The sequence below is a fragment of the Balearica regulorum genome, chromosome 24 (genome assembly GCF_011004875.1).
Source record: "Balearica regulorum gibbericeps isolate bBalReg1 chromosome 24, bBalReg1.pri, whole genome shotgun sequence".
Lineage (NCBI taxonomy): Eukaryota > Metazoa > Chordata > Aves > Gruiformes > Gruidae > Balearica > Balearica regulorum.
Genome location: NC_046207.1, coordinates 2,002,014 through 2,028,712, shown reverse-complemented (window position 1 = coordinate 2,028,712; position 26,699 = coordinate 2,002,014). Strand labels below are relative to the sequence as shown.

The 26,699-nt window shown below is 63.2% G+C and overlaps 1 protein-coding gene and 1 long non-coding RNA gene across 5 annotated transcripts; one reads left to right on the top strand and one right to left on the bottom strand.

Annotated features, from left to right (window-relative positions):
• The first annotated feature begins 3 nt into the window (after positions 1–3).
• On the top strand, positions 4–11,574 carry LOC142605097 (uncharacterized). 2 transcript variants are annotated; one of them, XR_012838862.1, is made up of 8 exons: positions 4–1,409; positions 2,097–2,546; positions 4,156–4,216; positions 4,336–4,429; positions 5,634–7,429; positions 7,610–7,878; positions 8,451–8,615; positions 11,288–11,574. It is a non-coding gene; the product is annotated as an uncharacterized LOC142605097 (long non-coding RNA). The 2 variants fall into 2 exon arrangements; XR_012838861.1 differs by having other exon boundaries at positions 7,610–8,615.
• A 1,271-nt stretch (positions 11,575–12,845) lies between these two features.
• ADAM11 (ADAM metallopeptidase domain 11) lies at positions 12,846–23,530 on the bottom strand. Of its 3 annotated transcripts, XM_075775273.1 has the most exons (26): positions 23,311–23,528; positions 22,086–22,270; positions 20,494–20,570; positions 19,984–20,050; positions 19,352–19,437; positions 19,185–19,251; positions 18,968–19,016; positions 18,804–18,871; positions 18,378–18,452; positions 18,201–18,272; positions 17,560–17,726; positions 17,399–17,483; positions 17,223–17,313; positions 17,059–17,110; positions 16,792–16,891; positions 16,410–16,481; positions 16,197–16,289; positions 15,997–16,077; positions 15,859–15,909; positions 15,162–15,225; positions 14,969–15,068; positions 14,770–14,889; positions 14,509–14,677; positions 14,315–14,429; positions 13,996–14,086; positions 13,378–13,555 (listed from the first exon to the last, which is right to left on the bottom strand). In XM_075775273.1, the coding sequence occupies exons 1-26, from the start codon at positions 23,366–23,368 to the stop codon at positions 13,510–13,512; spliced, it is 2,301 nt and encodes a 766-aa protein (XP_075631388.1). In that variant the 5' UTR covers positions 23,369–23,528; the 3' UTR covers positions 13,378–13,509. The 3 variants fall into 3 exon arrangements, with proteins under 3 accessions (XP_075631386.1, XP_075631388.1, XP_075631387.1); XM_075775272.1 differs by having other exon boundaries at positions 18,804–19,016; XM_075775271.1 differs by lacking the exon at positions 13,996–14,086 and having other exon boundaries at positions 12,846–13,555; positions 18,804–19,016; positions 23,311–23,530.
• Between the last annotated feature and the right edge of the window lie 3,169 nt (positions 23,531–26,699).

Genomic DNA, 26,699 nt, shown 5'->3' with positions numbered 1-26,699 from the left:
CTATGCCTTTCTGCATGTGAATTGCTCTTCAGTGACAAGAACGATCGCATTCAAAAGAGAAAAATCTATAAACTTTGCAAGTCAGACCTCGAGAAGGGTCCCACTTACCAAAACATGAAAATCTGCATTTATGCATATGAATGAGCATGCTGATATTGTCCAGTGAACTGTGCAGCATTCGCTGGCCTAATTTAGCTGTGATTTTCGAAGGAGCATACGGGAGCTGGCTGCCCAGCTCCTTTTAAAAATTGCAGCTGAATGCCCGTCTGTTTTGCCGTCACAAAAGATGGCTTTTGTAAGTGTCCCATGCTCTCCCCTCGCTGCAGATTTGGCCTCAGAATTGGATGTCTGAGGAGGCATTAAGTGGTTTGCCGTGTCACGCAGCTGCGAGAAAGCTAGAAGTGAGATGGATTCGATGGCGTGGGCTTGGAATAAAAAGCTAGTTGTTCAGAGTTAAAGAAAAAAGCAGCCCTAGAGACAAGGACGGTGCTGCCTCTGCTCACAGAGCACGTCGTGTCCCCAGCGAGGGCCGTAGCGGCACAAATTGGTGACAGTGACCGAGGCAGGATCCAGCAGTGATCGTTGTGTGTCTTTTTCAACTCCCAGGTTACCTGAGCGTCTCCACAGACCGGGAAACGCGCGTGGAGCGGGGAGCAGCCCGGACGCAGTCGCCAGCGCTGTGCCCGGTAACACCGGCTTGAGCTGCGCGGCAGGGGTTCAAGTGCACGGGTAACTGAGGAGGTGCGGCGGGCCTGGGCTCCTGCTGCGTCCCCTCTGCTGCGCCAGAAGGACACTTAACCTCGCCGTTATCTTCAGGCACGTGATTATCTCTGTATGAGTCAGTGCAGCCAGCTACAGGCATCCAGCTAAGCGTGTGCTTAAGTGTTTTAAAGTGCGGGAGCCTTCATTTAACAAGGAATTTGCAGCAAGAAATTCTGAAATGCTTCGGGCATTTAACCGTAGCTGAAAAAGAAGGGTACGGTTGCAGAGCTCTTCGCTTGCGATATGTTTCTCGGGAAATCGTCTGACAGAAGCCGTCATGTGATGGCTGTGTTTGATCTCATGCTCAAGCCAGGAGAAGAAAACCCCGAAGTCAAAGCTGGGATCGTGCGCAGTCACCCCAGGCTCGGTGCGGTCGCTCCCTGCAGACGCGCGGTGCTGTCGGCGATGACCCTGGGTGTTTCGCCTGGCTTCCAGCTGCCGCTCCGAGAGGACGCGTCTCCCAGGGGTCCGTGTCGCATCTGCCAGCCCCGCGTGGATGCCTCGGGTGCTTGAGGACCTCTCCGACAGCACCACGCGCCTAGACGCCATCCCTGCTAATCCTTTGTGTCGCTGGGCAGGCCAGCCGACAGTGCCACCTTGGTTTCCTCTGCTGTAAAGCGAGGATAATGCGACTTATTTCCTACCAGGTATTGCAAATTAGATCCTCTCCGCAGAGTGATTTTCCTGTTGAAGCATAGGCTAGGGGTTTAATATTGTTAGCATTAAGTGTTCCTGCCTGTCGTTTAGCTACAATCTTGTAGCAACTACGCCATTCTTGTGGCTTGATTTCTTAATAATTCAAGAATTCTTGATTGCGGGCGCTAACTTGTCAGGTACGAGGTTACTTTTGAGAGGGGCTGTTTATTGAGGTGCTGCGTTGCTCTCGGGGTGTTTGCTGTGTGCCTGATTCCTGTGAATCGGACGTGCGGTGCTTTGCACATTGTGCAGTTACCGTGAGGCAGTTCCTGAAAGACCGATCCATTTATGCAAGTTAAATTACGATTTGCCGTTAAGGATGTAACCAGACGTAATGCACCTTTCTACAGCAGCATGGAAAGGAGCTCGGGGGCTCCTGCTCCTTCGGGGCTTGCCATTCATTTTCTCTGTATCAGAGGAGACTTCAAATATCACTTCATCGTTGCTTGGAAAATGACATTTTGTATTCTACAGCGTGACATTATCATTGTTGTGTAAATTCTGTGTTGATAGCTGGGGAAAAATGCCTTGGAAGGGGGATTTAAAGGCATCTGATCAGTGCTCATCGGTGCTACGGAACAGTTTCTATACAGTTCAGATTTTGCTGTCCTCCTCCCTTTTATTTTTTCATTGAATAGGATGTTCTGGTTATTCTTTGGCAAAGGACGTGTCGCCCATTTGTGGACCCGAGCCGGCAGCTTCCCTGGGAGCAGAACTGAGGCCCCTGCGCTGTGTCCAAATGCAGCATTAAACCCCGGGAGTTTTCACCCGTGCCCCTTGTTCAGGTCTGTGACTTCTGCCGCCTCATCGCCTGGATTTCCTCTGTGTGGAAACAAAGTCTGGCCGAGCAGAAGAGCTGGAGCCGCGAATCCGCTTTCTCTTTAGAGACGGCCACGTGTGGCTGAGCCCGAGCGCAGGCGTGGGGCCAGGTCCTCTGGTTTGAAGCGACGCAGACCTGCGCATCGCCTGGAACGCGCTGGGCCAGGAGGTTTGTCTCGGTATTCAGGTGGAAGTTACGATCCCAACCTCTGGTGATGAATGAAATGTCTGAAGTCAGCAGGCAAGTGGTGATACAGTTTAGCTTTGGGGTGAGTAATGGAAATCATCGTGCCAACTTCTCAGCTTTCACCTTGCCCTTATTTAAAGCCATACTGTGACCTTTATTTTTTCCCCCTCTTATTTCTTATCCCTAGAAAATCAATATTCCCATTTATGAATGTTTGTCAGGCTTTTTATATCTTTTTCCATAAACTTGAAATCACCTGTAAATCCACTATCAGCACACTTTTTTAAAAGCCCGTTCTGTATGGAAAATGGTTTTGGTAACACATTGATGTTAGCAGGGGTCGGTGTCTGTGTGTGTATCAGTAGTTTTGGAGCAACCTCATTGCCTTTGGCTGTTATTCCCCCTGACTTTTTTGCAGGGAAGAAGGTGAGGAGATTTGACCCTTGACACCTGAATTTAAATGTGATCGCTCCAAGCTCTGAGACAAAATTCCTCTCTCGCTTTATATTGCTGATAGCAATATTTCTTTTTTTTTCCCCCTGTAGCTGGTATTACAATATTGAGCGATTCATTGCTGCATATATTCTGATGTTATACAAAAAAATTAAGACTTAACGCATTGTAGCGCTCCTTTGCGTGTTTGCATTAATTGGAATTACACCAGAGCCCATAGTAAGTCCCACTGGTGTGCGCTGGTGAAAAATGCTGTGAAAATATGAAGGTAAAAAGAGAAGTTTGCAGATTGTCTGTGGTTTTTAATGGAAGGAAGAGAAACCCCTGAACCTGCTGCTCCAGTCAGCTTCCTCCGGAGCACCTGCCCGGAGAAGGATGAGGAGCACCAGGACAGGAATCAATTTTCCTGGAGCCTGCTCAGCAAAGCACCATGTTTCATTAGTTGTGTCCAGCACTAATTAAGGCTGGTGGCCTGTTTGCAGGTATGTTGGATGTTTTATAAACTCCATAGCGTCCGTAAGAAGTCCAGCCCTTTGGAACGAGCTGATTGCTGCTGCGCTGAGAGTGACCCTCCAGCCCAGACAGAGCCTGTTACCTAACATGTAAAGCAGAAATCCGAAAATGTGGCTGAGCAGTCAACCATATTTGGTAATAAACTTGTTAACGTTTCAAAAGGTCTTTGAGGGAGCTGTTGAAAAGTCAGTTTGATTACATCAGCTGCACGCGGAATTTCTATGGGCTTGTAGCTGGAACGCGCTCAGCGTGAGAGATTAACACGTGGGTTCCCTGGGAGTATATTTTTCATATTCTTCGTGAGAAAATAGATAACCTTGCACATAGCAACAGAAGCCTCTTAAAATGAGGTGGAAAGAGACGTGGAAATGTGCAGCGAGGATCTCTGAAAATTAGGGCTGGATTGATCTGGTACATTTTGTGATGAGTTACATGATTCAGAGAGGAAAAATGCTAAATGTAAAGGTTCTGGGCATCGGTCGCTGCCTTGGACCGGTGCCGGTAAGGAGTTGTTTGGCCAGGTGAGATGGGTTGTTCTCCCAAACCAGATAAGGGGCACAAGAGCAGTGCCGCTGGTGATGGGAGTGAGAATCGGGAATCGCCAGTCTGGAGGGCAGAAGGAACGGTGCTCTTGGTCTTTAGACCACGATATTGTGATATCTTGCTCTAAATTTTTGATATTTTGATATTTTCATGGATTTTTTTTTTTCTCCCCCAAATATCAGCTGTACTAATGGAATTTGCGGGCAGCATGGAACTGGGAGGCGTTTTGTAAATCCACTGAAGGTAAATTGCGCTGCGGACCTGGCATGACCTGGGTGCGCAGTATTCCCTCTCCTGGAGCAAAACTGCTTTTCAGCGTGGAAATGTCTGCAGCCTTGCCCCGTTTATTAACCTCTCTTCAGCCCTCCTGCAGGTGCTGGCTGACTTCAAGCAAATTAAAGGGCAGTTCGGGACATTTCCAGTCCCGTAAAAAGATGGCGCTTCTGTTGAAAACAGGTAAGAATTCATACTAAACCAGGTAAGAATTCATATTAGTGAGGACTTTGGTTGTGTGGCCAGGCAGCTGCCAGATCACGTAGCAGCACCTGCAGCCTGCCAGGGGTTGGCGTGACGGAGGACGCACGGCCAGGAGCCTTCACTTTTGAATTAAGCAAAGAGATGCAGTTGTCTTAAATAGAAAATGAGTTTATTAAATGAAATGCAGGGAGCGAGGTACCGATAGATGTTTTGCCTCCGCACAGAGCGTGAGTATGATCCACCCGGCACGGTTTGATGTTGTGCAGTGTCTGGCACTCCCGTCTGAGGGAAGTCCTTGCTGCTGCATGCATGGCGATAGCACCTAGGTGCTGTAGGGCAAACTGGGGACCACGGTGCTCTGCACGTATAAAAATACCCACCTTGCCTTAAATGGTAGAAGTGTGTAGCTAGACGGAGGGCAGGTGGGAAAGCTTTACGCTGTGGTTCACCCAGAATGTGGTATTTCCAAGAAAACTCAAGCTGCCCCGAAGTTTTCCTTCACCAGCATGTCTGTTAGATCGCACTGTCCGCGAGTATTTCTCCACTATATACTGGGGGAGGGAGGGTAGGTCATTGTTGCTGGACTGTCACTGGAGGGGACGAGCTCAGCAATATGCCACGGGGCTGGGAAATGAAATTCTGGTTTAATTGGTGGCTCCGAAATCTGGTTTCTTATCACCTATTGCCTTTTCTTGCCGACTAGCTGGTTGGAGCAGCAGTGTTATGTAATGACCCAGTTGTGGTTTTTAAACAAAAAAGTAAGTTAAGATCCTCTGCAGTGCTAGGATTTTCTGCATTCCTTATTTTCATGCATATTTTGATGTCCAGTAAGGAAAGAGAAGATCCTTGTTAAGAAAGATGATCCCAGAAAAACAGCGGTAGCCAGAGCAGGGGTAAGGAGCAGTTACATAAACCGCTCTGACCCGGAGTGCCACGGTACTGCAGACATCCCGGAGAGGAGAGCTGAGATCTTGAGAGACTTCAGAGCTAATTTAATAAATTGCTGTTTTGTAGTTACGAATTTACATTCTTAAGAGGGACTAGGAAGAGGAAAAGCTCAGAAAAACAGGGAAATGGAGCCTTTTCTTTGTCAGATGCCAATTTAACTCAACAGTCTCTGATCCCTAGCTCCTGCAGTTTAACATAATCTAACGAGGGCTTAACGTCGTGCTTGCAATTACAGGTGGGGGTCAGCGAGATGCGGGTCCGTCCCGGTGTGCTGCATCCTGCTCAGAGGCGGGTGACGGCCGGTGCCTGCGGAAGGGCGAGCTCAGCGGCTGGCATCTCTCTCCGCTCTGACTGCGCTGACAAGGTGAAATGGGCCCACTGGGGATTCTCAATTAAATTCTGCTGACCTGGATTTGAACTGCTGAGCTGTAAAACAGGCTGCACCTATCTTGCACGCGCAATCCCAGAAGCAATCAGCTGTCGTTTTTGAGTCACGCCTGTCTCTGCCTCGGCTGCTTGTGGGTTAAAGCTTACCAGCGGCAGAAATGTGAACTCAAGCGTTCGGGGGACTGCTAGTAAAAAGCAGCGGGCAAGGCTAGCCCACGCCTGGAATGACACAGTCTTTGAGCTGGAAAAGACCTACAAGGCAGTGCAGTCAGCATCCTGGCCAGCAGGAGATTGCTTCTTAAAGGGCGTTTGGAAATCTTTTTGTACAGTCTAGTCATAACAGACTCAAGGAATTGGGTTTCCCCCACTTCCCCCGGGCTCTTCTCACCCTCCCCCTGGAGCTGGCGGCTGCGCAGCCCAAGTTAAAGCGCACCAAAGCCTTCAATCACGTTTTCAGGCCACTGGCCGTCTTCTGGGCTAGCAAAAGTCCTTCCCTTCCCATCGTCGGCCGGGGCTGCTGTGCCTCCAGCCCGTGGGCCTCTTGCAGGCGAGCAGTTCCCGATGCGGCCGCGCTCTGACACACAACCTGCCCCGTCGCCCCCGCCTGTGTCTGTGCCCGGCAGCACCCCTGGGCACGAGCGGCTCCGTCCTGTTCACCTCTGGGCTTCGGCTGTTGGCTCCGGTGCCACGGGCTGCTCTCACGTGTCGCTCTGATTGCCAAGTTGCCCTTGGGGGGCTCAGCTCCTCTTTTCTTTTTCCTTTTCCCCCTGACTTTGAGCGTTCAGTGCTGTTGCGGTGCACGGAGGGGAGACACTGAAGCAGCCTTCCTGCGCCCGTGTTGGGACCAGGGCAGCTGCCCGTGGGAGCTCCCTCCACCCAGACTCGTTAACCCTCAAAGAATTTTTAGAAGTGATTTTTGACATGCGTCTGGTTTCTGTGCAGGCTTGAAAGTCTGGTTTTTTGCTCATGTCCTTAGTCATGTGTTAAATGTCCCTCGTTGCCATTATAAATTGGGTCAGTGGTGTCTCAAATTGGTCAGCAGAAGGTTTCGGATTTGATGTTTACCTAAAAGCAGAACGATGCCCAGCTTTTCCAGGCAAAATCCTTCAAGGACCACGTAGCACTGTGTGTGTTTGTTACCCCAAATGAGCTCCGTAGTGGGAGGAAGCCTGCGAGGGGAGCGCGGTCACCACGACCTGTTGTGTTCGCAAAGCTGCGACAAGCATTTGCCAAAATTCCCGTGACTGTTGGGTCTAACCCATTTCAGCTCAGCCTGCCCAGCTCCTCCCGGCCCACCCGAACCTCGGGTCGCCTCGGCTGCAGATGCGTTGTGCTTGGCAAACCCTCGGCGGCTGGAAACGCTGACGCTCCCCTTCCCCCCCCGGAGCGCCTGGTTTCTGATCAGCGCGCTGGAGTGCCATTTGGGCTGACAGCGTTGTGTAAGATGCGCGGAGCCGAGGCTGCTCGGAGACGCTCGCCGCTTTCCCCTGCGCTGTCTCTTTGCTGTGCGCTGATTTGTTTCTTGTTTGCAGCTGGAGCCTAAATAATAGTAAAATTCCCACAGCGGGCAAGACAGAGCTGGGATCTGCTTTTGGACCGTTTCTCACCTGTTTGCCTGCAGAGTTTCTCCATGGTGACAAAAAGGTGAATTCCCCTAAAATCTCCGTGTACCAAATAAGAGCCTCGACTCAGAGAGGCGCAGCAAGGACTTTCTTTGGTCCCGCTCCATCACAGGCCACGCTGTGTGCCGGGGGACTCTGGGGGAGAGCCAGCGTGGGCTCTGCGCTTCCCATCCTCTCTCTCCTCTTCTCTCTCCCTCTCCAGACCTCACTTTCCCACCGGGAACAGAGGGTGACACAGCCGAAAGAAGTCATGCTGTCTTCCAGCATCATCACTGGAGTAGAAAGCGCCTGTTGCTCGAGGGTGTGGGTGCGTGACCGGAGTGGTTCAAACAGGGAAGGGACAGACGGACAGCTGCTGTGCCGTGCCATTGTGTCAGCCTTCGGAGGGTTTCCCAGCTGGAAAACGCGTGTCCTGGTTTGTGGTTGGAGTTCAGTTCGGGTTCTTCATTTATTTGCGTGGAAAATGAGGATGTGAGTTGGTTTTTTTTCAGCTGCGTTGTGAAGCCCATATTTGGGGTGTTACTTTCTCTCACCTGTGATTTATCCCCCAAAGAAAACTCCCTTCAGGACGACATTTCCCCGTTTCACTTCACATGGCAGCGTTTCCTCCTGACCATCTGACATCTCCCTCTGCTCTCAAAAGCTGATCGAAACATCTCGGCTTTCTTATGAGCACGAGAGCTGAAAAATCGTAACCTCCCGCTGCTCACGCAAGCTGCCGCTCACGTTGCGGCCCCCCATGCTGCGGCCTCTGCAATGACCACGTTCCTGAGCGGTCCTTGAGGATTTTCTTCCTTGTGTGCACCCTAAAAGGAAGGTCTGCCTCATTAGATTATAGCTGAAAAATTGCAGCCAGATGGTCAATCATCAGCTTCGGCAACCAAAGGAGCAGAGATATTTTAGGTTCAAGGGTTTTCCATTATGTAATGGCACAGACTCAGGTGGCTGTGGAAGAGTTGCTTTCTTATTTCTTTGGTTTTACTAATAACGAGGGATTTACTTTTTTTTTCTTCTCTTTTTTTTTTTTTTTTTGGACATTGCAGGTTTTTGAGATTGGCAGGATCCACCCTTAGAGGCTCGTTGCTGTTTTTGGCAAAAAGAGGGGCAGATAAGGCTTTGCTTTTATCCTTGTAAGCAACAGCTTGCCCAGGCGGACGCATCCCCCAGGCCTGCCCGAGCCGTTGCTCCCCGCAGGTCATTTCAGGTATGTTGTATTGCGGGGGGACATGTCGCACCGGGATTAGGGGGAGAGTGACCTCGGAGGAACCGAAAAGCTGATGCCAACCTCGCACCCTTCATCGGAGGAGCAGCTCGGCATGGAAATGGGAGACCGTGGCTTGTCCCTTGGGCGATGTGGTGAACCTTTAGCAAGTGCTGTTAAAATCTGGCGGTGGTGGATGAGGCGTGTGGGTCAGAGCCGAGTGTGAGGACTGGTCTCATATAAAACCGGTGAGTTGGGAGTAGAAGGAGCTTGAGGACAGGCAGGAACGCTGCGGCATCCAGCCAGCCTGTGCTGTGTGTTTTGGGGCAGCTCCTCCTCGAGGCAGAGGAGCTGGGGGATGCAGTGGAAGGAGCCGGAGAAGTTTGTGATGGAGAGGAGCGGCAGCCTGGGGCATCGAGTGCCCCTGGGCGCCCTGCTGCCTCCCGTAGTTTGGGTGGTCCTGGGGAGCAGCTCCCTTGTGCCGGGCACGTCCAAGCCCGCCGCAGCGTCCTCGGGGTCCCCCCGGCACACACAGCGGTGCCGGTGAGCGGGACCCCACCCCCAGCGAGCGGGGAAGGTGCTACACGACCCTGCGGGGCTGCAGACCGGAGCTGGGTCGACTTCACATCATGTTTTTTGCCCTCCTGCCCCTGAAGGCCCTGAATAACTGCAGCTTCAGAAGCAGTCCGTGCATCTGGAATATTTCTGGCTCACTCATCATGCTGGTATCTAGACACCAGCCCAAAATAGCTCCTTGCCGAGATGTATTTCAGTCGGGGCTGGTAGCAAATCTGTGACTAAAACCCTTAAGGGGTACAAAGACGTCTCGGCTGTGACGGGCTCACGGCGTCGCTGGGAGGATCGGCGCGGTTTGCTCCCAGCCTTGCCCTGGCCGGGGAGGACGCTGCGGCTGAGGAGGCAGCGAAGATGGAGGGTGGCCGCTGGCATGGACCCCCCCTCCCTCCAGCTCGGCCGGGTGCTTGCCCTGTGCTCCCCACCGTGGCTGGAGGCTCCTCAGCATCTTCCCCACCCCGCGCCGCTTCCTGCGAGGCTGTAGCTGCGGGGGACAGAGCGAGCGGATGACGCTGATTGCTTTAATAAGATGGGCTTCACCCTTCCGACACCAGGAGAGAGGCCAGGGTCTCCCCCCGAGGGAGGCAGCACCCCGAGGTGCTCCCAGGCACCCCAGCACTACGAGTGGGGCAGCGCCGGCAGCGCCCATCCTCACCCGCCCCAGCACCCTGGGTGGTGTGTGCAGGCCCCGGTGCTCAGCACCTCCCCGCAAGGTGCTGAATCCAGGGGTGTTTTCGTGCCACGCCACGTGGGGGGACACCAGAGTGGGTCCCTCCAGGGCTCCGCGGGGTGAAGGGCACCTCCAGCCCCACGGGTGGGGCCTCGGCCCCCTCGGGTGGGTTGTGGCAATGTGTGACACCCCGCACCCGGCCCCGCATCCCTGGCTGGCAGAGAACGGGGGCCCCAGGGCAGGGACCCCCTGTGGGCAGGGGGTGCCGGTGACGCCAGGCCGAGGGGGCTGGCAGCAACGCTCGTCTGGGGTCCCCCATTGTGAAAGGACCCCAAACAGGGGACACGTGCTGCAGCCCCCTCCTCAGCCTGTGCCTTTGTCCTCAGGCTCCATCGTCCCAGCTCGGGGCTGGGGACCGCAGGGACACGTGTGGCCCCAGAGCATCTCGGGGACATCAGAGTGTCTCCTGCGCCGTCCAGTCCCAGCGTGCGTGGACCGGACTGGGGGAGCCCTCTCGTGGCCGATGTGCCGAGCAGTCCGGCTGTGCCAAACAGTCCGGCTGTGCCATCAGTCCGGCTGTGCCATCAGTCTGGCTGTGCCGTCAGTCCGGCTGTGCCAAACAGTCCGGCTGTGCCATCAGTCCGGCTGTGCCATCAGTCCGGCTGTGCCGTCAGTCCGGCTGTGCCAAACAGTCCGGCTGTGCCGTCAGTCCGGCTGTGCCGTCAGTCTGCCGGTGCTGAGCTTTGCCACACCAGCCCTGGCCGGGCCCGTGGGAGGGAGGATGCCTCATCCCTGTGGGTCCCTCTGGGAGCTGGGGACCCATCTCCGTGTCCCCGTCTGCCTGGTTTCACGGGGCCCTGCAGCCTGAGGGTGTCCCTGGGAGGGGACGGGAACCTGACGGGCGTCCCTGTAAGGGGACGGTGAACAGCTCTTGCGTCCCAGAGATGTGCGAGGGACGGCTCCCCACGCTGCAGCTGCGACTGGTGCACGTGGTGTGACCGGGATGGAGCCGTGTCCTCGTGCTGGGACAGGCACAGGACGGAGCGTCTCTGCGGCGGGACGGGGAGCAGCCGCGTGGCCCCGCGATGGGACAGGGTCCCCGGCTGGGCAAAAGCTTGGAGGGACGGAGCTTGGTGGCACTCACCGTGTGCCGTCGTCTCCGTATGATGGACCCCCCCTCCCCTCCAGCTCAGACATGAAGGTTGGGACAGTCCCAACCCCTGGGGACGTGCCAGGGCGGAGTGGGGGGTGGGGGGAGGACGTGGGTGGGATGTGGTGGAGGGGACCAAGGGCAGGAGCGTCCTCACAGATGGCATCTGGGGCCCTTGTGCCTCCCTGGTGCTGTATTTCCCACCCCCCCCCAGCGCCGGTGAAAAGCAGACCCATCATCGTTTTCCAAATCTTTATTGTAAATAAATTCTGCGACATTACAGGAGCCTTCCCAGGGGCCGGAGCCAGGGCCGAGCCAGGAGCACGCGGCGGCTCCGGCAGCAGCGATGGCGGCTCCCCAGCGCGTGCAAAGCAGGAGCGCAAGACGAGGCGCGGGCGTTCGGGGCGGGGGGGGGGGCACGGCGAAGCCCCCACCCCAGGACCCGGGGCCCCATCCTGGCTGCAGGCGATAGCGCGGAGCGAGGCGGTGCGGGATGGCGGTGCAGCGGGCGGTGAGTTGGCGGGGCGGGGGGGTTGCCGCTGCCCCGGTGTGCTTGTCCCCTGCCGCGGGCCGGGCCCGGTGGCTCAGCCTTGGGGGGGGGGGGGGGGCGGTTTTGCTCTCTCAGCTCTGGAAGCACGGGGTGTGCACCCCCCCATCCCGGCCACAGGCCCTCCCTGGTGTGTCCGCGGCGGCACCGGCGGCACCGTTTGACCTTACAGCGTTAAAATCATTAAGAAAAAAAACCCAATATTTTTATATATATATATATATTAATGTCCCCAAACCCAGTGACAATGGTGGCTTCTTGCTCTGAAACGGGCGGCCCGTCGCTGCGGGACCACCCTGGCACTGTGGCCGTGACAGCTGTGGTGACACTGTGGTGACAGCAATTGGGGGGGGGGAAATGTGCTCCAGCCCCCCCGTGCCCGTGGTGGCCCCAGGTCCCTGTGTCCCCCAGCCCGTCACTGATACGTCACGTGAGGAGCCACCACCGAAGCCCAGCCTGGGGACGTGCAGCTCCCCGTCCTGCTGTCACCTCCTGACACTCTGACACGGCGGGGCTCTGTCTGATGCCCCTGCAGCCAAGGCACCCATGGGTGCTGCGGGCACCCAGCTGAACTGTCACACCACACCGGGTGCCACCGTGTGCTTTGGCCATGGCAAAGCTTGGGGACACCCTTGGTCACACACACACACCCCACCCCCCCCCCCCCCCCCCATGGCAGCAGGGCCTGGCGGAGGGCAGGGACACTGGGTGAGGGAGGACATGGAGGGGACACCCACCCCCCACCCCCCCCCCCCCACCCCGGGACAGGGTGTCCCGTATTGCCCCCCCACTGCGTGTCACCGGGGTGTCCCCCACCCTGACGCTGAGTGTCACCAGTGGTTGAAGGGACCAATGTGGCCCCCGGTGCTCAGTGGTGCCGTGGGTTGGGTGGCCCTACGGAGTCACCCTGTGCAGGGTGACACATCCCACCCGGGGGGGGACCCAGCACCCTGCTGTGGAGCTGGGGGGGGGGGGCACACACGTGCCACCCACCAAGTGCCACTGACCCACGGCTCGCCCTGTACCCCAGCCCCCTGGGTGGGCCCTGCTGTCACCTGCCCCCCCCGCCAGCCCCAGTGCCACCAGTTTGGGGTTCACCTGCCTGAGCAAGGTGGGGGGGCAGCCCCTGCCCTAGAGCGAGCCTGGCACCCATGGGTGCCAGTCCCCACTGCTGGGTACCACAGTGTCCCCGGGGCGGGGGGGGGTGTTGGGTGGAGTTGCCCCACACTGAGGGCTGCTGAGCTGCTTTTGGGGGGGGGGGGGGTGACACATCTGGGGGTGCAGACCTGGCCCCCCAGGGACCCCACCCCAGCCCTGGCACTGGGGTACACTGGGCTTATCCTGGGGTGCACTGGCCTGCCATTTGGGGGGGGGGGGGGCCAGGCCCCAGAGCTGGGAGATGCTGGGGGGGGGGGCAGAGGGGGGCTGGGGAGGGCCCCGCTCGCCCCCCCAGGTACATTCATCCTGGTGCCAGGAGTGCCGCCAGTCCCGCGGCGGGGGCCGGGGGGGTCCGTACATTCATGGTGGTGCGGTGGGGTCGAGGGGGGGCGGGCCTGGGTGCCCCCCGCCCCCCCCGCTGGACTCTCGGCAGCAGCACCCCGTTTAATTGCTGTTAATGAGGCGGGGGGGGGGGGGGGGAGCGGGGCGGCCCCGCTCAGGCCCCCCCAGACCTGCAACACAGAAGTGGGGTGTGTTTAGTGTGGGGCTGTGACATGGGGGGGACACATGGGGGGGACACTGAGCCGAAAAGAGCCAGAAGGGGCGGGGGGGGAAGCTGCTGCCAGGCCCCCCCCAACCACCATCTCTTTTCAGCTGCGGGGGGCACAGAGATGGAGACAGCACGGCCGGACACACAGCGACACGGACAGACGGGCCCGGCCCGGGGGGCTCCCACGCCGTCAGGCTGCCGGACGGTGACGGTGACAGTGACGGTGACGAGGAGGAGACGATGGGGGGGGTGGTTACACTCCCTGCTGCGCCGGGTCGTACCTTCCTCGGCGGATGTTCCTTGGGGGGCGGCGGGGGGAGAAGAGAGGAGTGTTAGTGCCACCCCCAGTGTCCCCACTGTTCCTCCCCAGTGCGTGTCCCCCCCGCAGTGTCCCTGGTCCCAGCGGCAGCGGACGTGTCCCAGGGCCAGGCAGGAGCACGCACATGGGGGCACCCACACAGCCCCCCCCCCCCACACCCCATGCCAGGACTGAACAAGGGGTCAGGGTGCCAGCGGCCCCCCAATGCCATGGGGACAGGGGACGAGGCGGGGACAGGGGGACCACACCGCAGGTGATGATTGACTTGGGGGGGGGGGCCCACAGAGGGTGCCCCCCACCGAGGGTGCCCAGGGTGTCCCCAGGAGGGCAGGGGCCCGGCCCTGGCGCAGTGACGGTGCGTGGGGGGTACGTGGCCAGTGGCAGCAGCGGGAGGGGACGAGCCACGCAGCGGCTGCTTACTTAAATCCCCAGCCTGTCCCCCCTAGGACGATGGCAGCCACCAGCACGGCCCCCGCGATGGAGCCGATGATGATGTTGGTGCCACTGGGACCTGTGACAGAGGGGACAAGGGGGAGGGGACAGGGACACTCATCAGTGGCGAGGACACAGGGACACAACCCCGGGGCAGCCCCAGCGGCCAAGACCCAGCCATGCCCAGTAGCACCGGGGAGGGGGTGACAGGGACCCCCTTGGAGTGGCTGGGGACAAAGCGAGATGCCCCAGCCCGTGGGGACCGGGGGCAGCAGGGACACGGGGAGCCCCCGTGGGGCGCACGGACCCTTGTATCGCTCAGTCTCCCCTGTCGGCTTCGGCTCGGGGATGGGGTCGTAGACGCTGCAGTCCTTCCCCGTCCACTCGGCCCGACAGATGCACTTGCCCTCGTTGCTGCAAACCTGCGAGGGGACGGCGTCACCCCCCCCACTGCCATGACACCCACCCCGGGTGCCATTTGTCCCCCGCCGTGTCCCTCACCCCGTGGTCGAAGCAGATCTTCCCGTCCCAGCTGCCGGGGCAGGAGCTGAAGTTAAAGGCGGTGGCTGGAAGGCATTTACGGTCGAGACACAGCATGCCAGGGCCGCACGGCGTCCCGTCCTCCACGTAGCTCAGGTCCGAGCCGTCCACCAGCTGCACGTGGCCTCCCCTGCGCCAGGACGGCGAGAGCGGGTAACACCGAGACCCCCCCCCCACCCCCCCATGCGGGGACGGCCCCGTCCCCATGGCGGTGGTGCCCACCTGCAGTCCACGTAGCGGTTTTGGTGGAAGAAGGTGGTGGTGGCGATCTCACCGCTGAGCTCGCCCAGCCGGGGCGCCCCCGAGATGTTGGCGCAGAGGAGGAAGCCGCAGAGGACGTCCCTGCAAGGTGCCGGTGGCATCACCCGCGTGGGTGGGTGGCCCCCCGGGAGGGGACACGGGGGGGACGGGGCTCACTCACTGCTTGTTGCACTGCAGCCAGCCCAGGCCCTCGCGCCCACAGTTGCCCCTCTCGGTCCCCTCCACGTTGAGCTTCTCGTAGCAGAAGCGCTCAGCCGAGCCTGGGAGAAAACGGGTGTCACCCCCCGTCACCCCCTGTCCCCCCCAGTCCCTCCCCTTTGCCCCGGCAAAGCCGTCCCGGGGCCGGCACGCACCGCGGCCCCACAGCGCGTTGCACTGCCGGTCTCTGGTTTTGCAGCGCCCGCCGTAGCATCGTCCCTGGGGAGCAGAGAGAGGGGTCACGGGGCTGGAGAGGGGCTTGCACACGCGCGTGCGTGGCCACGGAGGTGGTGCAAGGACACTGTGTCGTCCCCCCCCCCCAGCATGTGCTCAGCACCGGGACCACCGCCCCGGCTGCACGGGCGGGGGGAGGTTCATGTGGCCCGGGGGGGCCACATGTGCGCCCAGCCACGGGAGAGCGTTCGGGGCACGGGGCCCCACGCACGCGTGGAAGGTTTGCACGGCCCTTGGCTGCAGACGCACGTGGACGAGGGAGGCTCGCACGGCCCGTGGCTGCGGGCGCACGCACGGGAAAACTTGTGGGATACGGGGTGCACGGCCACACACCGAGGGCAGGCGCGTGGGGACCACAGCCCTGTGCGCAGGGTGGGGGTGACAATCGGGGAGGGCTCGCGCACCCCGGGCACCCCGGCTACTGCGGGAGCCAGCTCACCCCAAAACCCCACACCCGTGTGCGTCGGCGTGGCTCGGCCGTGGCTGCAGCTGTTGGCGTGGCCAAGCACGAGGATGCTGGAGCCCACGGGGACGTGGGGGAGCCCAAGGGATGTGTCCAACCCCACGGGACGTGCCCGAGCCCCACGGCCGCGTCCCACCGCGCCGGGCCAGACTCACCTGCTCGTTTTCGCAGAAGTAGCCGTCCAGCTTGTGGAGGTTGGGGGGACACTGGGGACACACGGAGAAGAGGATGGGTGATGCCACGGGGCCCCGCAGTGTCGTCCCCCTCCCCGTATCCCCCCCAGCCTGGCTCACCTGGCTGGAGTCCCCGGTGCAGCTCTCGGGGATGTCACACTCGTTCACGGCTTCCCGGCAGGACACGCCGCGCGGTTCATACTGCACCCGGGGCACGAAGCCGCGAGGTCAGGAGCCCGCGGCACAGGAACCCCGGCACCTCGCAGGATCCGGCCCCGCGGGATGCCGGATCAGCGTGTCCCCCCGCCCCGGCCCCGCACCTTGCAGCCTTTGCAGCAGAGCCCGTCGCTGCACATGGCGTCGTGGGTCAGCGTGCACTTCTTGCAGCAGTTGCCCCCGCTCTTTGCGCACTCCTGCCGGGACAGGGACCGGCACGACGCGTCAGCCCCCCAGCAATGCCAACAGCCCCCCCCGGCAATGCCAACAGCCCCCCCCGGCACGGCCGTGGTGAGCAGAGGCCGGTCCCCGCTCACCGCCAGCGAGCCGCAGTCGCACTCCTCTCCTGCCTCCACGAAGCCGTTGCCGCACTCTGGAGGGTCCAGGAGCTGCCGGCACCAAGAGGATGGGGGGAGTAAGAGATGCTGGGGGGGCCCTGAGCCGGGTGCTGCCGCGAGCCACCCCGAAAAGGGCATCGTGTGCCCAGGGGAACGGCAGGACCCCCGAACCGCCTGCTTTTTGCTGTCAAGCGCGAGGGCCCGGCTCTGTCCCTCGCTGGGGACACCGAGTTCAACGCCGGCGCCATTACCTGGGACATGGCAGGGGCTGGGGGAGACCGCGAGTCCCTCGGGACCCTCGGAGCCGCCCCCGGGACATCGCTCCCCGCCTGCGGTGCCCACCCCGGGGGGGGGCTGTTACCTTCAGGGGTTTGTTGAAGAGGCAGCTGCCGCCGCCGTCCTGCAGGAACTGGTTGTACTCGTCGATGCTGCAGCGGGAGAACTTCCGCGGGAGGTAGTACCTGCGGGGCGGGGGTCACTGTCACCCCCCCCATACACACTCGGGTGGCATCGCCGGGCACGGCTGGTCACCCAAAATGGGGCAGGAGCCCCGGCGATGCCTCTGCCAGGAGCGGTGACACGAGGCACGTGGGCGATGGCGGCGGTGCCACCCCGAGCGGGCACCCACCCCGTATCCTCCATGATGCAGCCCAGCCACGAGTCCGGACACCGGCAGTCCCCTGGGAGGAGAGGAGAGGGGTGGGGGGTGCTGGCTGCCCCCCCGCTGGCTTGGTGGCACCGCAGTGTCCTCCCCGGTGTCCCCACCCTGTTCCCGGGGGGGGTGGCGGGTACCTGCCGCCACGCGGTGCTTGTTCCACATCATGCCCACGTTCTGCCCCAGTGTCTGCGCCAGCGTCACCGCCATGGCCGCCACGTTGCCGTACTGCGCAGGAGGGACGGGGGAGTCACCGGTGGGACCCCCCCCCCCCATCCTCAGCCCGCTCTCACAGGGGTCTCGCCGCACCCACCTCGTTGACACCCCCGGCACGGGTGGGCGAGCAGATGCCCCCCACGAAGGCGGTGCCGCTGCGGCTGCTCTGAAACGTCCGACCCCTGCGAGGAAGAGGACGGTGGGGACGAGGGACGGCGGCTCCCGGCCCTGGGGAGGTGACACGGCCGCGGCGCTCACGAGAAGAGGTGGACGGTGTCGCTCTGCTCCGCCGGCCCCTCGCGCCGGTACTTCACGAACTCGTTCAGTGTCTCCAGGGAATCTTCCCCCATCCGGATCCGGTCCTCCGAGGCCCACGTCTCCATGGCCACCAGCACGATGCGTGTGTTGAGCTGCTCCTTGTAGATCTGCAGGGACGAGGGGACGGTGCTGGGGATGAAACCTGTCCCCGGGACAAACCCACCGGCTACCGGGGACAAACCCCTGGAGGGAAGATCCCAGAGATAAACCCATCAGGTGCCGGGCACCGACCCTCTGGGGACAAACCACCAGTGGGACAAACCCCCCAGGTGCCAGGGAATAAACCCCAGTGGGACAAACCCCCCGGGGACAAACCCTCAAGGGACCAACCAACCCACCCGGTGCAGAGAACCAACCCCTGCGGACAGACACCCCCCCGGGACAAACCCACCAGGAGCCGGGGACAAGGCCCCCAGGGACAAATCCAGCCGGGCCAGGGACAAACTGCCTGGGGACAAACCCACCAGCTGCTGGGGACAGTCCCCTCAAGGACGAACCCCCAGCGGGACAAACCTCTGGAGGACGATCCCCCCAGGGACAAACCCCCCTCCGGGGACCAACCCCCCCCCCCAGGGACCAACCATGTCGGCCAGGTTGACCACAGACTTGGCAAAGTTGCTGGTGAGAACCACGGACTTGCGGAGCTGCAGGAACTGGGGGGACACGAGGGGCCAGGTTAGGCCGGGACGGACGGACGGATGCACGCGCACGCGCGCGCACACACGCTCTCACCCCCCCACCCCCCCCCCTGCACTTACCAGCTGGTGGTCGTTCACCACCGCCAGCTCGATGTACTTGGTCTCGCTGTGCACCGTGTGCTGGGCTCGGCGTACCTGCCGGCGGGAGCCCACGGCTGAGCCGGCTGCGGCAGCGTCCGCCCACAGAGCCCCCTTCGCCGCTGCCCGTGAGGGACATTTGGGACACGGGGAGTGGGGGAGACACCCGGGTGGGCTGGGGACGGATTCCCCCCCCGCCCCAGTACTGCCCGCGGGTCCCCAGGGCATCCCTGTGAGCGGCATCCTGCAAACGTGTCCTCAGCACCCACGAACCAGCCCGGCAGCACCCGCGGCGGAGCCGTGCCATGGGCGAGCAGCCACCCCAGGGAGGCTGAGCCGGCAGCCGGAGGCCAACTGGGGCCAAGCGTCCTTGTCCCCTGCCCCGTGTCCCCCACTGTCCCCACTAACCTGCCGCCGCCGCCGCAGCTTTGGTAACCCGCCTGCGAGGTGCTGGTTCAGCGCAGGGAAGAGGCAGCCTGGAGGGAAGGGACGGAGCTGGCGGGGCGCAGGACACGGGGCCACCGGGGCCACCGGTCCTCGGGGACAAGCACCAGCCCCACACGAAGGCTGACCTGGCCGGGCGCAGCTGGGGACGCGCTGGACGACGTGCGGTCGAAGGCCCTGACACGGAGAGACGGGTGTCACGGCCACGCCTGGACCTGACGGTGTGGACTGGGGGCTGCCACGTCCCCGTGTCCCCAAGACCGTTCCCAAACCACAGCCAGACCCGTAAGGCTGCGCTGGGGAAACCGAGGCAGGCACCCGGCGGGTCCCAGCGCCACCGCTCACCTGCCCGTGCTCGGCGCCCGCCTGGGGCTCGATCAAGTAGGTGGCTCGGCCGTCCGAGAAGACCCCGCTGCAAAGACGGATGGGGGTGGGAGGGTGCTGGGGGCGCAGCCCTCCCTGCCCCCCCCCCTTCGGGCCGCCCGGCAGCGGGGGGCACTCGGGGTACTCACCGCAGGCCCTGGCAGCTGGAGAGAGCCGCGAAGGAGCGGGGCTGCCCCCGGACCCGGCCCTGGTAGTAGCAGTGCTCCCCCGCGCCCTGCCAGAGGCGAGAGGCGGCTGAGCCCCGCGACCCCTGCCCCTGGTCCCATCCTGCCCGCTGCTGCGCAGGCAGCTGCCCCCCTCGCCGGCACCCCCACCCTCCGGCTGGCGGCTCTGGGGTTCGCTGCCTGGCACCCACGGCGCCCGGGGGAGGCACCCGCCGCAAGGCTGGCAGCGTGTACCAAAGCGCCCTGGGGATCACCCGTCACGCCAGCACCCGTGGGAGGGAGATCAGCACCCATCACCCAGAGGCAGCACCCTGTTGTGTGAGCCGGGCACCCCAGGGGTGGGGGGGCCCCTTGAGGCCACCTGAGTGGAGATGCCGAACTGCCGGTGGCCACTGCCGGCCTTCTGCTGGCCTTGGCAATCTGCCGCCATGACCCCCAAGTTGGCACGGCACGGCACAGCGTGGTGCGGCACAGCGTGGCGCGGGATGGCACGGCGCGGCACAGCGTGGCACGGGATGGCACGGCGTGGTGGGATATGGTGTGGCACGGCATGGAATGGCATGGTACGGCATGGCGCGGCGCGGCACGCAGCTTACCGTGCTGTGGCTGCCGTTGGTGCCCGCGCCGACGTGCCGCTCCACGTAGTGGGAGGCGAGGAGGTGGCTGCCGGGAGCAGGCGGGGGGTGAGAGGCCGCAGTGGTGGGGAGGAAGAGGAAGAAGAGGAGGAGGAGGGAGACGGCAGCGGCCGCGGCCCTGCCAGCAGCACCCTCATTGTGCACCCACCCACCACCGTGCACGTGGCATCACCCCAGTGTGAGACCCCCTCGCTTTGGGGGGTGCTGGCACCCACAGGCCCCTCTCCCCCCCACCCGCACCCCCCAGCTCAGCCCCCCCATACCACAGCCGGGACGGCGCCGCGCAACCCACCCCGTCCCCAAGGACCCCCGGCTCCTCCACCCCCTCCCTCCTGATGGGGGGGGGGGGGGCAGCGGCAGCCCGACGGCGGGTGTCCCCAGCCCCACGGTGGGTGTCCCCAGCCCCACAGCGGGTGTCCCCAGCCCCACGGCGGGTGCCCCCCAGCCCCCAGGACCCCCAGGGCCGCTCACTGGTTCAGCTGGAGGTCGAGGGTGAAGGCCGAGCCGAAGGCGCGCACCACGAAGCTCACCCTCGCCAGGTGCAGCCCCTGCAGGGAGCCGGAGCTGTCAGCCCCCCCGCTCCGTGCCCACTTGGGAAATTTTCTTTTCCCAAAGAAAATTAAAATAACAATTAAAAAAAAAAAACCCAACCCAAATATGCAGCCTTCAAAGGTGCACTTTTATTTTTAACCCCCAAACATTAAATATAAAGGAAAATGCTGGGGTTTTGCCCCAAAATCGTCACTCCTGTGGTGCTGGAAGGGCACCTGCAGCCAGTCACCCACCTCCTCAGGAGCCACGTTTGGGTGGGGGCTGCTGGAACATCTCCCCCCCCCCCCCCCGCAGGCCCAGCTGGGCCGCAGCAGCGCCGAGCCGGCGTTTCACCCGCCCTGCGGCACCCGTCGCTCCTGACCTAATTCCTGCCGGCGGCAGCGGGAGCCGCGCTCTGCGGCGTCCGCCTGAGACCCGGTAAACTCGCCGCACGGGTGAGGGTCCACCACTGGCAGCGAGTCCCTCGGGAGTCCCCCCCCCGCCTTCGCACCAGGGGAAAGGGTGGCCAGGAAAAGCCAAAACTTTCCGGGGTGCCCCGACCCCTTGCTGGGACCCGGCGCAGCTCGGGACGGTGACGCGGGGACGAGGACTCGTTTGCCACCGCGCAGCGCCCTGGGGACGGGACGTCCCGGGACAAGGCCGCGTCCGCAGGGTCAGGCTCAGCGGGGCTCTGCCGGTGCTGCCGCGGGAACCCAACCCCGGCTCCCCCGGGATCCGCAGCCGCTCCTTCCCCCCCGCGACGCCCTGGCTTAACGCCTCCCTAAAATCCCGCCAGCACCGGCAGCAGCCTGGCCACCCCCCGGCATTTCCCGGCGTCCGGCGGTTTTACTTAACGCCGGGTTTAAATCACCTTTGCAGCAACTGCAGCTCATTATTTCACCTTTTATCCAGCGAGGATGGGGGGGATCGATGCTGCCGGCCTCCGCAGCCGCCACCGTCTCTTTGAAAGCATCAACACCCCCCCCCATGCCGGGTGGGACACGTGTGCCAGCTCCCCGAAACACCGGGCAACCAGCCGCCAGCTGCGGGGTGAAGGTCACCGGCCAGTGTGGATGCACCGAGACCCGGAGGGGACAACGGCCGCGGCTCGGGGCCGGCAGCGGGTGGGATGCGTGGGGCTGCTCCCACGTGTGGCCTGGATCCATCCTCCCCGGCGCCGGAGCCATGAGCCCATTCATTCTGCAGGAGCCCTGCCTGCTGCCTGCCTGCTGCCTGCCTGCTGCCTGCCTGCTGCCTGCCTGCCCGCTCCCATTTCAGCTCCCCTAACGCCCGCGCGCAGCGCCGGTACCCAGATTTAATGGGATTTTGCGGCACACGTTGGTGCCCGGCTGGGGGGGACGGCAGCGGCACAGTCCCGGGGGGGATGAAGGCTCCCGGTCGGGATGTCCATGGCCACGCGTGTGCCGGGGTGCGGCCGGGCCGGTGACGGCAGCCGCGTGGGGACCTGCCCACCCACCTGGGGACCCCAGAAAGAGCGGGGGGCTGGGGGGGGGGTGTCGCGATTCACTTACAGGGCCGCCTCCTCCTCCTCCAGGCTCATTCCTGACCCTGGTGTCCAGCTGATGCTTCTGGACTTCTCCTCCTGAGCTCTGCCCCACCAACCTGCTGGGGTGGGTGATTTGGGAAACCACCCGCCCGTCCTGCCATCCGGCCCGGGGGAGCCTCCGCTGCAGCGAGCCGGCCTGCGCGGCGGGACCTGCGGGCGAGGGCAGCCGGTGGTGGCGGCCTGGGGGAGCGGGCACAGGGGGGCTGGGGGCGAGGAGCGATGGGGATGTGCTCTGGGGGTGGCCCAAGCGTGGCGTTGCACCCCAAAGGGGACACCCATGAGCTGGAGGGGACACCCAGGGGAGTGGAGGGTTGGTATGGGGACGTGTCCCAGGGTGGATGGCTGGGGGACATGGGGGGGGGGGCACCCAGGTATGGCGGTGTGCCCAGGAGGGGACACCCAGGAAGCAGGGGCTGGCGGTGCCCAGGGGACGTGGGGGACCAGTATGGGGACACATCTGGGACGGGAAGCTCAGGGGGCTCAGATACAGTGACACGTTCTGGGGGGACGCCCAGGGGACACGGGTGGCTGGTGAAGAGGCACATCCCAGAGGGGGGGCACCCAGGGGACATGGGGGACCCAGAAATGCCATCGCACGGGGGGGGGGGGGGGGTTGGGCACAGCAGCGCATCCTGGAGGGGACGTCCAGGGGACAGGGAGGGCCGGGATGGGGACACATCCCGAGGGGACACCCAGGGGACGTGGGGGGGTCAGCATGGAGACACGTCCCGAGGGGAGACGGGAGGCTGCTATGGGGACACCTCCCAAGGGGACACCGAGGGGACATGGAGGGCCGGAGGGGGGACACCTCCGGAGGGGACACCGGAGGGCGGCTCTGGGGACACATCCCAAGGGGACACGGAGGGCCGCGGTAGGGACATCTCCTGGGGACACCCGGGGGACGGGGGGGCCGCAATGGGGACACCTCCCGGGAGGACACGGGGGGCTGGCACGGGGCCCCTCCCGCGGGGACCCCCGGGCACGGGGGGGGTCGGGCCGGGCCGGGGGCGGCAGGTGGGGGGCGGGGGGGGGGGGGGGGCGCGGGCCCGGCCCCTCCCGGGGCGCTGCGGGGCGGCGCTGCGGAAAAATGTGTCGATGCAGCGAAAAAGCCGCAGCGGCGGCAGCGGCGGGGCCGGGACCGGGACCGGGAGCGGAGCGGGGCCGGGAGCGGGGCCGGGGCCGGGACCTACCTGCCCGCGGGGTGAGCGAGAGGAGCGCGGCCAGCAGCCAGCCCCGCAGCGGGCTCATGGCTCCCTCATAATCCGAGCGCGGCCGCGCCGGGCCCGCGGAGCCGGGGACCGTCCTGCCCGTCCCGCCCGTCCCTCCGCCCCGGGCCGGGCAGGGAGCGGCCGCCGGGCCGGGAGCGCCGCCCCCGCCCCCTGCACGCGCGCACGGCACCGGGCCCGCCGCCCCTCGCGCCCCCTCCCTCCCTCCCCCCCCCCCCGCCACCACCGTCCGCCGCCACCGGCACCGGCGCCGGCAGCGGCACCGGCAGCGCCCGCCCCGCCCCGCCCCGGCCCGGCCCCGGCCCGCCCCGGCCCCGCCGCCCCCCATCCCGCCCCCCCCCCCCCGCTTCGTCCCGGCTGCCGCAGCGCCGCTGGCACCCCCCCGCCATTGCAGCACCGGCAGCGCCGGGGCCGGGCCGGTGCGGGACCCCCCTGGCCGGTACCACCCACCGGGATCCTCCCCCCCCCCGCCCCGGAGCACCCCCCGGTACCGTATCCCGTGCCGGTACTGGAGCCCGCCCGCCCCTGCCGGGGCCCCCAGCTGGGACTGGAGCCCCCTCCCGGTACCGGACCCCCATCTGGGACAGGGGTGCTGCAGCCAGCACCAGACACACCCCCCCCCAGTACTGGGACCCCCAGCCAGTATGGGACACCCCCCCACCAGTACCGGGCTTCCCAACCAGCACCAGACCCCCCCCCACCAGTACAGCACCCCCACCCACCAGTACCAGGACCCCACCACACCAGTACTGCCCCCCCCAGTACTGGGCCCCCAGCTGGAATTGGAGCCCCCCAGCCCGTACCGAGCCCCCCCCCCGCCCCCAGGCTGGTCCCAGCCCCCCAGCTGGGACTGAGTCCCTGCCTGCTCCCCAGTCCCTAACTGGTCCCCAGCCAGTTCCAGGGTGCCCACCCAGCACCAGGCCCCTCCAGGCAGTTCTGGGGCTTCCGACTGGTACCAAGCCCCCAGGCAGTGCCGGGACCCCCAGCCACTGCCAGAGCCCCCCAGCTGGGACTGAAGCCCCCCAGCCCGTACCGAGCCCCCCCCAGCTGGTCCTTAGTCCCTAACTGGTCCTGGGACCCAGCTCCGGATGGGGCCAGGCGTCCCGTGGCAGGGTGCTGAACCCGGGGTGCCGGCACCCACAGCACTTGGGGAATCGGGTTGATCCTGGACCGTCACCAGTGGGTGGGTGCTGTGGGGTCTGTGGTCCCCCCCCAGAAGCAGCAGGAACAAGGGCACCCTCCTGGATTGCCCCGATTTCGGGGGACGCTACAAGGCCACGTTCCCTACCTGGGGATAACGGACCAATTTTTGGTAGCAAAAAGCCCCAATAAAGTCCTGGTTATTGCAGGTGGGGGATGGAGGGGGGGGTACAGTGTGGTGGGTGTGGGAGAGGGACACTCAGCCCCGTGTGGGCCACCAGCACCCACAGGAGGGACCATCCTGGGGGGACACAGGGGCGATGGACCCTCTGAGCAGCGCAGGGGGGAGGACTCATCCCTCCGTCGCAGAGATGGGACAGGGACCTCCTGGAGCCCATCGGCCCCAACCCTGCTCCGGGGGGCTCAGGGCCGTACCCAGGCGGGTGCTGGGTGTCCCCACGGATGGTGATGGGCAGCCCCTGCCTGCGTTTGGTGGGGACGAGGGGCACGGCTCAGCCACCATGGTGCTGCAGAGCGGTGGGGGAATTAAAGCACTTTGGGGTCCCCCAGCTCCTCCCAGAGGCCAGCCACCCTGGGAAGGCCCTGGAGCCCCCCAAAAAAGACCAAGCTGGGGGTCCCGAAGCCCCAGTTCACATCCCTCACCATCCTCCGGGACAATTCGTCCCACGTTTAAACCTTTTTGACCCATTTTGCATTATCACCCCAACTCGAACCCTCCTGCACCACCTCGGGTCTGGCTCCAGCCCCCTCCCTGGAGCAGCCAGCACCCGGGGGGGCTCCCACATCTCTGGGGCCAACACCGCACCCCTCCTCCTCCTCCCAGCACCTCCCACGGCCACGATGAACCCAGGGAAAGGATTCCCTGCACGTGCCAGCACCCAGCCCCTCCCCACCATGCGCATCCCCCCCTCCCCATGGACCCCCTTCTTCTCCAAGCGCCCTCCTTTCCCCCAGAGCCCCTGCACCCACGGCCCCCAGCTCCGCAGCCCAAAGCCGCCCATGAAAGCGCCAGCCCGGCCTCGCCGGGAAGTTCGTGGAGTATTTTGAGTAGTGAGTCACGGCGGCGCATCGGGCCCCCTCCCTGCCCACGCCAAAACCCACCTTGACACCCTCGTTAACATCGGCCGCTTTGGTTTTCATCACTTTTGTGCAAAAGTGGGGGGCAGAAGGGTTTAGAGGTGTTGGGGGGAAGGCAGGATGGGGCAGGGGTGTGCCTGAGGTCGGGGAGGGGGATAAGCCCCAGCCCTCCTCCTTCCCCAAGCTCTGCCGCTCACCTCGTTATCATCAACACTTCACAGAACCTTAACGAACTGAAACCCGCAGCATCCCCAGGATGGAGGGGGGCAGGTTCATCTCAGCCTGGTTTTAGCAGGGAAGAGCTGCTGAGGTTGGGGGGGGGAAGGGGGGGGTGTCACATGCACCCCCACAGCAGATCCCCCCCTTCTCCCAGGTGCACGGGGGCTGGCACACGCGCGCGTGCGGGGAAGCTTCTCCCACGCTGGTTTTGTCAGCTGCACCGGGGGCACAGGCTCTGGGAAACGCCGATCGTCTCCCTGGCCGCGCTACCCCCCTCTCCAGCAGCTTCAAAGCCGCGACCTGCTGCCCTCAGACCTTCATCTTCCTCCACGCCATAATTAGCCTCAGACACAGGAAGGGGGTGAGGAACCTGCGGCATCAAGCACAGCAGAGCTGATCCAGGGAGGGCTGCAAGGTCACCAGCCTCTCCCAGCGATCGCAGTGATGGGTGCTTCACAGGAGGGCTCTACACCAGCAAGCGTTATCTCCAGCAGAGCATCTGACCCAAGGCCTGAGCAGTCCCCAAAGCAGGTCCTACCATCCCCAAGACCAGGGACCCTCCATCATGTAGGTCACTGGTCAGCCTTAGGAGGGGGGCAGGCAGGCAGCAATCAGGGCTCCCTTTCCCCTCCATGGGGAAGGACAACCATCCTTACCCTCCAGCTGAGGACGGTCTCCTCCAGGAGACCACACACACCAAGATGTGGGTGCACCAAGCCTGTTCCTACCTCTTCCAAGGATCATCCTTCAGCAGGGACAGCCAGCAGCTACAGGGACGGGTCCACAGCAGCTGACCAGAGTCCTAGGGCAAACCACGTACAGGGTGATGGAAGAGCCACCGCTGCCCCATGCTCAGCCTGGTGCCCACCATCACCCCCAGCTCCCTTCCAGCCAGG

Excerpts from the sequence above, each read along its gene's own strand:
- ADAM11 (XM_075775271.1), bottom strand. The coding sequence starts at position 23,368 with ATGAGCCCGCTGCGGGGCTGGCTGCTGGCCGCGCTCCTCTCGCTCACC. Across the intron at positions 22,271-23,310 it reads CTCGCTCACCCCGCGGGCAG|GTCCCGCCGCGCAGGCCGGC; the intron begins GTAGGTCCCGGC and ends CCTCGCCCGCAG. Across the intron at positions 17,111-17,222 it reads CAAGCACCGCGTGGCGGCAG|GGGACTGCCGGTGTCCGGAC; the intron begins GTACCCGCCACC and ends CTCTCCTCCCAG.